The sequence below is a fragment of the Spinacia oleracea genome, chromosome 1 (assembly GCF_020520425.1).
Source record: "Spinacia oleracea cultivar Varoflay chromosome 1, BTI_SOV_V1, whole genome shotgun sequence".
Lineage (NCBI taxonomy): Eukaryota > Viridiplantae > Streptophyta > Magnoliopsida > Caryophyllales > Amaranthaceae > Spinacia > Spinacia oleracea.
In genome coordinates this window covers 72,300,177-72,311,541 of record NC_079487.1, presented here as the reverse complement: position 1 = coordinate 72,311,541, position 11,365 = coordinate 72,300,177, and the positions used below count along the sequence as shown (strand labels likewise).

General features: G+C 36.2%; 1 protein-coding gene across 1 annotated transcript; it reads left to right on the top strand.

The window, feature by feature from the left end:
* Positions 1 to 541: 541 nt before the first annotated feature.
* On the top strand, positions 542 to 9,616 carry LOC110800544 (proteasome subunit beta type-3-A). The gene is made up of 7 exons (XM_022005858.2): positions 542 to 787; positions 896 to 1,077; positions 1,268 to 1,375; positions 3,018 to 3,107; positions 6,489 to 6,573; positions 7,397 to 7,491; positions 9,362 to 9,616. The coding sequence occupies exons 1-7, from the start codon at positions 782 to 784 to the stop codon at positions 9,408 to 9,410; spliced, it is 615 nt and encodes a 204-aa protein (XP_021861550.1). The 5' UTR covers positions 542 to 781; the 3' UTR covers positions 9,411 to 9,616.
* Positions 9,617 to 11,365: the final 1,749 nt, after the last annotated feature.

Below are 11,365 nucleotides of genomic sequence, written 5' to 3'. Positions count from 1 at the left end.
TAACTTTATAATTATAACTTTTTTTAAGGGAATTTAATTCCATCAACTAATGGATTATGATTCCACAACCTATATCGTATGTAGTTGTAAATTAAACAATCTCTAAAAATACACTAAATAGAATATGAGGCGAAAAAATATAGACAGAGTGAGTCTATAGTTATACAAATTATATGTAATTATTCTGTTTAGATCACATGCATAACTAACTCAAGTTTTACCATTATCGAACTAACGATTTTATAACTCGATTTTTCTATCAGTGACTTATGCATAAACATTATAAATAAGGACCTATTTTAACTTTCTATTATTGCTATAATTACCTATCTGTATATGATGATATAATAAGATAAATATGTGCTTTTCATTACAAACCCGTGCATCGCACGAGCTTCAATACTAGTTTGACTATATACTTTAGTTTTCATTTGCAACTCCTAAATTATTTAAATAGGAGTATACATCTCGTACTTATGCACGGACACATTCTAGTCACCCTAAATACAAAAGAAACCGTACATGACACCGGCTTAAAACTAATGAAAAGAAAAATCAAATGAAAATGGAAGAGTTGATGCCTTATTGTTCAAGAAACTATTTTTCCTTTCCTGTTTTTAATGCTTCTTTTTCAATGTTTTTTTTTAAATAACTGTAAAAGAGAAGCACTGATACAAAAAGCTCAATTCCTTCCTACTTTTCTCACTCATTCATTACTTCTTCTACTCAATTTGCCTTCTCGCTTTCTCTCTCGCGCACAGTCTCTCTTTAGCAACTCCAGATGTCTGTAAGTTTTCTCTCTCCTCGACGAACCCTAATTTTAACATCGAATCTTCAATTTGTGTCGATTCTTATTTGATTTTTTTTTTGACATTTTTGGGATGAACATCGGCAGATCTTCGAGTACAATGGGAGTGCCACAGTGGCAATGGTTGGGAAAAACTGCATCGCTATCGGCAGCGATCGAAGATTAGGGGTTCAGCTTCAAACAATTGCCACCGATTTCCAGCGTATTTTCCAAATTCACGATCGCCTCTTCATCGGTCTCTCCGGTCTCGGCTCCGATGCTCAAACTTTGTAAGGGTTTTTCATTTGGGGGGGGGGGGGGGGGGTTGGTGAATTTATGCGATTTTTTGGGGAACGTCATGGAACATCAGGAGTTGATAGTGTGATTATGTAATTTGTGCTTTTTTTGGGGACTTTGTGCGACTTTTTTGGGGAAATGTAGAAAATCTGGAGCTGATAGTGTGGTTTTATGAATGTGAAGGTACCAGAGGCTTGTGTTTCGGCACAAATTGTATCAGCTGAGGGAGGAGAGAGACATGAAGCCTGAAACTTTTGCTAACCTTGTCTCTGCCATTTTGTACGAGAAAAGGTTTGGTCTCGTTTTTTCAGTTTTTTAAATGTTAATACATGTCTTATTATTACTCCCTCTGGTTCGCAATTGTTAGTGGTAGCCGATACTGTCATTTAAACTAGTAATTATTAAGTCTAGAGTGTTATTTACTTCGTATGATGAAATCCAGGTTTTATAGGTTAAAGTTTAAGATTGATTGCCTGACTATTGTTGTACGGAGTAGAAGAGAAAGCTTACAATTTTTGAGATTTTTCTCATGTATAGCTAGAAACAATTTTCTATCCAAAATCTCCGAACTTCATTACCTATCTGCGGTGAGAAGCTTATTTTGTAATGCTAGTTAGTAGTCAGTTAGTAACCCAGTGAAGCCTTGCTTGGGCTTCATGGTGAGGTTTTGCCTTTTTGTAGTATAAGAAGGCGTGGATCGATGTTGTTAGCTTAATTTTAGAAGTGGAATAACTTCCTGTGTGAATTTTAATTCAAAACAATCGAGCCTTTTCAGCTCTAAATTGCCACCTTGATGATGAGATTTTATATTAAAGTACCTTGTTATTACGAATATACTTTCTCATGGTGTAAGTTTAGGTTTGTTGCTCCTTCCTAAGTTGGGTTAGCAGGGATGTAAGATTAGGATATAGCCCTACATTTTGATTTATAGAGAGACTGATTACACGCTGAAGACAAATAAGAGAAAAGCAACATTGTCTATTCACTCATGTAAAAGTTTTGTAGGCAATGGTTATAGACATTAGATTTTTTTCTGGATCACTGCTTCTAGTGTGGTGCCTAAGCAATTCCTTGTAAACAATCAATCTTGCTACCGGGTTTTGTCAAACACAGCTTCAATTACAAGCATTTTTTAGATACAAGCTATTGCCATTCTAGAGTATACTTTTCGATTTCCCATTAACCTTTTTTCCATGCCCTTGGAGAGTTAGAGCTCTCTTTGCATTTCACCTAGCAGAGCAAACTTCTCTAATGTCAGTAGAGAATTTACATCAGAAAAATAGGCGTCCCTAATTTTTTAGGGCATGTATAGCTAGAAACAATTTTCTATCCAAAATCTCCGAACTTCATTACCTATCTGCGGTGAATAGCTTATTTTGTAATGCTAATTAGTAGTCAGTTAGTAACCCAGTGAAGCCTTGCTTGGGCTGCTGATTCTGACAACTGAGCTCTCCCCATGTACATTCAAAGTATATGATATTCCTTGGTGGAAAGCTATCTGCTCACAAACCCGCTGTCACCTAACATAATTATTCTTCCCTCATTCGAATAATTTGTTTCCCTATCCAACCCTGTTTACTTGTGTAGGTGGTGGCACTGTAGCATATTCCCATGAGATTCCTACTGTACAGAGACATGTACATGAATTATGCGCATAACTTGTCCAACTTACCAGTTACCATGCCAAAATTTTAAATTTCTGTGTTCTTCTGGTAAACATTATACTCCCTTCTGTGTTATGGTGTGTTATGCCCAAAAATTTAAGCTGTCAATAACTAGAATTTTCGCAGCTGGAAAATCGTGTTCATCTGGATGTCTCTGAATCCCATTAACAGTTGTTTCCGTACTAGATTGTGGTGAACTCATTGTTACTGTTTTTTTTGGTTGTTATCTTCATAAAAACTGAATAAGAGTTATTGTTTGTTTATCTTAGGTTTGGCCCATACTTCTGTCAGCCAGTGATTGCTGGATTAGGTGATGATAACAAGCCATTCATCTGCACTATGGATTCCATTGGAGCCAAGTATGTTCTTTTCTCTGTTTCCACACTTTGGTTTATTGGAATGATGTCAGTTGATCATTACTTTGAACTATTTCTGGTTATAACTTTGAGGCCTTGTTTCTCTGTGGCCATTGCTATACCATTTGACATTTATAATAAAAAGGATAAAAAAAATACTACGAAGGTTTACGATGGAAAAGTGCATTCTGTCAAATTCGTGGTTCTGAACCCTTATCTTAGCTTGCCATCTCATTTTCTTGGAACATCATGTTTGTGTACATTATAGTTTCGTCATTATAAAAACCTGATATCTGTCTATCGGGTCATTTTATGTTGTGCCAGTTTTATCTATTTGTATTTATGACTGTGTTATCTACTTATCTATGGCTTTGAAATTCTGTAATTACGTTTGTACACATTGCTACAGTATCTTTTGGGATATAAAAGTCCAAAATAGTACGTAACTAACTAATGAATTGTTAAGAGTATTCTATGCACTTGTTATTCAGTACCTTGTAATCTGTTATTCATAGTAGCTGTGTGGTATGATGTAAGGAACCTTTAGACTTCGTTTGTGTTATGATGTGTCAAATTTCTTGAACAATGATGAGTTGTTACTATTAGCCAAATTAATAGACTATCACACATGTTGTAGCCTTTGGAGCGTGGATGCTTGTTTTATGGATGAAAGGCCAATCCATGAGCATCATTATGCTAAAATAATGTCCGCCACATGGGGATCTTCCTAGATTGTTTTCTTATAGAATTGAAGACTACAAATTTGTAGTAGGTTTTCAAGCTAGAAATCTTGTAGGTCTCGACAGGGGACAGGAGTGATTTTTGTGTCACCTTGTAATTCAACATGCAGGTAATTTGGAAGGTGGAACTTCTTGGAAAGTAGGACTTTCATAATTGTTTGATTGGTGATATGGTCATAAATGGGAAAAATGGGAAAAGTAGATTTTCTCACAGAAGTATTGAGTCCCGACAAATATAGGGAAGGACGTGTGTAAGTTATTCCCAGGAAATTCGTAGCTTGTAAATGAAATTTCATGGGAATCAAATGAGACCTTAGGTGTTCTCCCTCAATGAAAGGTGAAGTTTGTGAGAGAATGACTGAGATACTGTTTGACTTTCTTCGTAGGATATCCTGGAAGAGAGATCTGCAAATTGCTGGTATTAAGGAGGAATCTGTATTATTGCTGGTTGTCATCAAATTAAATTACTTCATTCCCATCCCAATCGATTTGACTTATACAGCTTCATTCCCATCCATGGATTAAAAACTCGGCCGAGTTAACTCGTACCGGCCGAGTTGTACCGGATTTGGAGGCTGCCGATCCGATATTTGCCGATTTATCACGGCAAATATCGATACTCGCCCGATAATACCGAAACGACTGCAAATTGGCCGATTAAGAGGAGGAGAAATAGAGAATTCATATAGAGAAGAAGTAGAAGAGTGAAGCTCACCAAGTTACTGCCATGGATGTTTGAGGAAGGAAAAGAAAGAGTAAGGGGAGACGGAGGCGCCGACTTGTAGTTGGGGTGTTGGGCGGCGGGGCTTTAGGGTTTTTAGGATTCTTTTCTTATGGTTAATAGGGGTAGGTGGGGCTGTACAATATTTTCCTTTTAATAAATAAAAAATAAAACAGGTGGGTGGGGTTAGGATTGGAGTTGGTGGTAATTGGGGAGTGGAGATTGACTTTTTTACTTTGTTACTGTAAATATAACAGGTGGCTGAAAGCCCAAAAACCAGATCTACTCTTTTTTTTTAATACTATATTCTTTTTAAGGGAACTCTTTATTTAATATAATAATAATAATAATATTAACATCATCTACTCTTTTATACACGTGCACTGCATTATTTTTTATCTATTTAATTCCCTTAATAATGTACTCTTTCTATACAAGTATCCTTTAATTTTTTTTTTCTTTTTAATCCTTCACTTATTTACTCTAATTTTTTAATTAATTTTTTTTCCTCACTAATTCATCCTGTGAGACCACCGCGACCCGATCCGCGACCACCGAGACCGTTTCGTTACCGCATCACCGAAACGATTCCGCGACCGCGACCGATACCGCATTTTTACACCATGTTCCCATTCCAATCGAGTGGAGGGAGAGAATATACATTGATAACTTCATTTGACTTATACAGCTTTCATGTTTCATGTTTCTGTTTCTGTTTCTTTCTATTTCTATTTCTATTTTTATTTTATTTTTTATTCTTATTTTTTATTTTTTATTTATATTTATTTTTATTTTTAAAATTCTTTTTTTTTTTTTTTAATTTTACATGCTATTTTGAAATGTACTTATTTTACTTATTCATTTATTTTAAACTTTACTTACTTTTTTTTATCTCTTACAATATTTCTTCTATAATGTATATACATTTTTCTCTTATGTTACTTTCATTAATTCCACTTTCTCTTCCTTGTTTTTTTCTTTTTACTTCCTGCTTCTTTCTGGTTTGATTGGTGACAATGACGATCTCCTACAACGATTCATGTTAGCCGACCCCAAATCATTTTGGGACTAAGGCTTTGTTGTTGTTGTTGTTGTTGTTGTTGTATTCCCATCCCAATCGATGTTTGAAATCTTTGAATGTTACATCTAGGTGAAAGGTATAAATAGTCTCTTCAGCATATTATAATTATTCTATGGCCCATGAAGATGGATATTGGACTTTTTTTTGGTCAAAATGAGACCCTGCACGTTAAACTGGCATGTGTGCATTCCATTGATAGAGAGATAGTAGAAAGCGTTTTTTCCTTTGCTGAACTGTATGATGTTTTTCCACAACATATATCATCAGTGTATTAAGTTCCTGCATGGTTGCACCTCATGTAGTCATGCAGATGGAACTTCATTCCAATCTAAAAATTGCAACTATTGTTCTGAAAGTGAAGAAAATTTCCTTCACTAGCGCCTGTCCCTTTTACTTGATGGGTTTGTGGATTTCTTTTGTAGTTTGGTGTCTACAATGTAATTTCTCCGTTACTCCATCGGTCCCTATTTGTTTGCCTCAAATTCTATTTTGGTCCTTTAGAAGTTGCTCCATTTCCTTATGTAGTAATAGGTCCCCACCATTTACCCACTTGAATACACTCATAAAAGTGAAAAAACAAAGATACCCCATCTTCTTGCAAAATTTTGGCACAAGCCTTAATAAGACACATTTTGCGTATGGGAAAAACAATAAGGGACGGAGGGAGTATTATAGAGAATAAAAACTACATGAATAAAGAGTTTAATCTTCAGAAAGAATCAAAGATAGACCATTGTGGTGATTCTGAAGGCTGAATTTTCTCAAGCCATTTTCATAACTGCCTTTTCGAACCTGTCTTTAAATGAAGTTGTTTTGGCTAATGTTTTTTACACGATGTGCAGAGAGCTTGCTAAAGATTTTGTTGTTGCCGGGACTGCATCAGAATCTCTTTATGGTGCTTGTGAATCCATGTACAAGCCTGACATGGTATTTTATCTTTCGTTTACTTTGCATTTGAAATTTATTTTGAGTAATAAATGGGTGACAATGACATGAGAATATATTAAATTATTACTATTGTGCTATCTCTGGTTGTTTGTTGGATGAGCTATCAAATCTACAGTCATATGTTGGTTTGATGAATTTGTGTCAGTAATCTGTCGAGGAATGGAATTACTATGCCACCTTGATGAGTTACTATTGTGCTATCTCTGTTTGTTTGTTGAATTCTCTTGTTTGTTATAGTTACTTGTCGTGGAATGGGTGACAATGACATGAGAATATATTAAATTATTACTATTGTGCTATCTCTGGTTGTTTGTTGGATGAGCTATCAAATCTACAGTCATATGTTGGTTTGATGAATTTGTGTCAGTAATCTGTCGAGGAATGGAATTACTATGCCACCTTGATGAGTTACTATTGTGCTATCTCTGTTTGTTTGTTGAATTCTCTTGTTTGTTATAGTTACTTGTCGTGGAAGGGAGTATGCAAGTAAAAGGAAAGGTGGCAAGATTTGCATTTATCTGAATTTTATGTAGCTCAACTATTTATATTTACTCGATCTTGATGATATAAATAGTTTCTCCTTAGAGTTATTGTGGTTTCTCTTACCTACTACGTGTACTGTCTTATATTAAGTTTAGGATGTAGTTTTAACAAGACAAGATGGTGAAGTGCGGCTCATATTTATTCAGAAAAACAATATTCTATTCAGCCTGTGCTAGTGATTGTGACTTAGTTTATAACATTGTTAGAAACACCTCGGCCAGTTTATAGTAGCAGCGTTAATCTTGTGGCTGCGTTTCAGGAACCTGAAGAATTGTTCGAGACCGTCTCCCAGGCTTTGCAGGCATCAGTCGACCGGGACTGTTTGAGTGGTTGGGGAGGGCATGTCTATATTGTGTAAGTAGAATCCCTCATACCTGTTTTCTTTCTTGGAGTGTTCTTGATATTTCTGCATGATATGGATTTTATGCTCTGCTTGTATGGTTACTGCCTGTGTCTTCCAACTCTATATGGATTTTGGCTTTTGGACCTGGAAACCTTGACAAAGGTTGGCAAGGGTACTGTCTCCCTGGTCCAACCTTGGCACTTGCCATCTAGTCGCGTATCGTATTGATGAGGCTAGTTGGAACTAGTATATATCCAACTGTCAGATAGGCTAATATTTCAGGCACGCAGCATTTTTAGGGTTTTTCCCGATAGGACATGGGTGGGGACGCAGCATTTTTTTTTTTTTTGGCATATTCCTCATCTTTCCTGATTTTAGAAGACTCCTTGCATGAGCCTTTTTCGTAGAAAATACATATGCATACACAGACTTTTCCCTGTTGCTTCCCTCTTTTTGTTTTATATCTATGGTTATATGGTTCATGATAATCAGCGTGTCCGAATGAAAATTAATCTGTCGAGTAAGGATCAGATTGTCGGAGTGTCCAGTGTTCATCACGAGTACGTAAGACAAATGAATTGAAATAATATAGTCCAATAGTATCTAAGAGAACATCCCAAGTTGATTTCGATGGAACTTCTTTTCTGCATTTCTGTCTGAAAAGCTAGCTTCATAAAAACCTTTTATCCTCTGGCCATGTTTGTTTGGCATTTCAAGTTTGCGCAATTTGCCTTTCTCTTTCAAGCAACAAAAGAAGCAGTAATGATACCCTAACAGTGTGTCTGTAGATTTTTTTAGCATTACCTATACCTAGTTTTTGTAGATTCTTCCAAGGAAATATTAAAGATTGAGAGAAGTGATTAAAGTAGATGTGTAGGCAAGCACTCTTTTAAGTGTTACCAGAAAAGGATGGGGGTAGTAAACAATTCAATGGGGAATGGGAAGAGCGGGTGGCACATCCTTTCTAAACCAAGATATAACAATGATAAGAGAGGAACTAGATCCCTTACTTGGGTTAGGGACCCTTAGGGTACTTGTGTCTCGGGAGTGCTGTAAGTTCCCTATAAAGGTTTATGTTTTTGATAAGTTTTTAAGCGCTCGTCCATGGTAATGCAACTGTATTGTCTAGTAGCTCTTTTCGTTGTTAATCTCATTGTCAGATACCCATACATCTAAGAAATAAGTAGGAAACTGGGAATGATAGTATATAAAGAAAAATACATTCCATGAAACTACCTTCATTCCTATAATAGGCCACATTTTTATTTTAGTTGGTCTCAAAATAATAAGTGAACTTGTAAATTTAAATTGAACTTTATGATAACAATGAATTTCAAAGAAAGACCACACTGGTATGTGAAGATTCAAATGGTGAAGAATACTTGTGATATTTTAATTCTATTTTTTTTAACAATAGCCTCCGATCAAATTTGGCTGTTAAATAGGGCACCGAAGGAGTAAATAGTAGTGGAGAACTGAAGATGCCTTAACATGGGCATTGACATGGGATATCTCATTACAATGCCTAGAAATATGACTTGTACTAATAAAATGACAGAGATACTTGATGTAAATGGCGGATATAGGAAGCTCAAAATGGTAAAATGGGGGTTTTAAAATTGTAATCAAGTTGACAATTGTTATGCATTCAAAATTCTATCCTCGCCTTTTCACGCTCTTTGAATGATTTCTGGGGTACAAAGTAATGGTACATGGCATTCCAGAGAGGACAGTAGTTAAGCTTGTGTTCTGTTAAACTTATAACATACCCTAATATGCTTCCTTATTATATGTAAACATAAGATTTCCACCCTTCCATTGTTGGTTCTTCTTCAATTGTGTTAACAATGATTTTATTTTTATTTGCCTTGCTTGTGGCAGCACCCCAACAGAGATTAAGGAGCACATCTTGAAGGGCAGGATGGATTAGAATTTCTCTGGAGGGCTTATCTTTTGCTATATCCTGATGTCTTTGTCTCTTGAACGCTGTAGTTAGACTTGTTTCCATGGGAGTTGAGATTGATAGGTTGTGGAGTTTAGCCTATGTTAATTCCAAATTCTAGTGCATTTACTGAACAATCTTGTTGGGATATTTCCAGACTTTGTTCCAGTTATCATATTCTGAGTTTTCTCGTATGTTTATCATCTGAGTTATGTTCCAATCATGAGCCCACTATTTTGGCTGATGATGAGTTTGATCAATCCTGATCAAAATTTGAGAGCCTCACCATCATCCTTCGGAATAGAAGAACGTGTATTTTTGCTGCTGGTGTGGATACTGTGCTAGTGATAAGGTGTTTCTCCGTCGTTGAATAGAAATTCACCTTACCAAACAAAATTTATAAAACACCTAACTAACCGGCTATAAGGACTATAGCGGCAAGTATAGGGATCGTCCCATAGGAATGGATATGTTTGACTTATCAATCTATGCGTTCACAAGCTAATTCGAATCAAATTTGAGTTTGAGTTTTAATCTAAAAACACGAAAAGCAAACAAATAAAGAAACTCTAGAGATTTTGGGAATCGGCAATGGAAATCGAATCAAAGAAATAACAAGGTCAAGACATTCATGAATATGCAACGACATAGCAAATAGGGGAATGAAACCAAATGATGTGTTCGCCACCTCTCGGATGGAGCACGCGAAGCAACCTAGCCTATGGAAGAGCTTTCGCCTAATCCTAAACTAGATAAGCTTGCATATAATAGGAGCTATCATTCACTTGCACAAATTAGGCTCACAATGTCTTGCCAAACCTAATCATACATTCCAATCTAATCCAATCAAATAGCATTCGCGACTACTACTCAATTAGTCATGGAAATCCTATCACTAAATCACATTTAATCACAACATCAATCATGAGTTTTCCCTAAAACTCCCCAAATTCAATGCCAAAGCTTCATCCCTAACCTCTAGACTAAACTACTCAATTAGCATGATTAACATCAACATTAAACTAACATTAATCCTAATCATTAAACTAATTGAACTAATGAAGCTAATTGAAACAATAGAATTCAGAAAATACAAACCACAAAAGTTAGGGAAAAATCAATGAAATTCAAAATGTGAAACTAATCCTAGAATTCAAGCATGAAATCAAAGCATAAACGAAATTAATGAAGCAATTAAAGAATTAAAGAACTAATAAAAAAGAAATGAAGAATTATACTTTGAATTGAAGAATTTGCAACAAACTTGAAGAACAAAATGAAGAACAAAACTCAAAAGAAATAGAAAAGAAATATGAAAATGATGATTGAATTGAATTTAGAATCAAGAATTTGAGGCTAAGAATCCTTAATCCTAATCTCTAATCTAAGCCCTAAACTAATTCTAGAGAGAGAATTCTAAGAATTACGTAATGAAAATCTAATTAAGCCTAATTAAGCCTTGCTGCGATTTTCGTTTTTATAATAGCAGCCCCGCGTACCAATTCGGTCGCACAAAGGGTGTTGTGTGGTCGCACAAATTATGTGCGGTCGAACAGGGACAAGCATTCGGTCACACAGCAAAATCAAGACATTCTGATCTGAAAACTCCAGTTTGTTCGACCGCAAAGGCTAGGCCATTCGATCGCACAGCAAGGATTCGAGCGCACAGAACAGATTCGATCGCACAGACTGCTGCGAGGTTGCTGCGCCCACAGTTGCTATTCTGCTGCGCTATTGCTGCGTGTTCTGCTGGGTCTGTGCTGCGTGTTCTTGCTGCACTGTTGTGGTTATGTAGAGCTGCTGCCAAGGCTCTCAAAGTGAGCACAAAGCTGCCGCAAAGAGCTTGGAAAAGGGCTGCAACGATGGCTGCAACGAAGCTGAATGTACAGCTACATTGCGAGCTGTACTTGCTGTTTGCTGTGTGAGCACGAGTGCAGCTGCTG

What these genes read in the sequence shown, in the direction of transcription:
- LOC110800544 (XM_022005858.2), top strand. An exon ending in GGCTCCGATGCTCAAACTTT is followed by an intron (nt 1,078 to 1,267) that starts GTAAGGGTTTTT and finishes ATGAATGTGAAG; the next exon opens with GTACCAGAGGCTTGTGTTTC. An exon ending in GCCATTTTGTACGAGAAAAG is followed by an intron (nt 1,376 to 3,017) that starts GTTTGGTCTCGT and finishes TGTTTATCTTAG; the next exon opens with GTTTGGCCCATACTTCTGTC.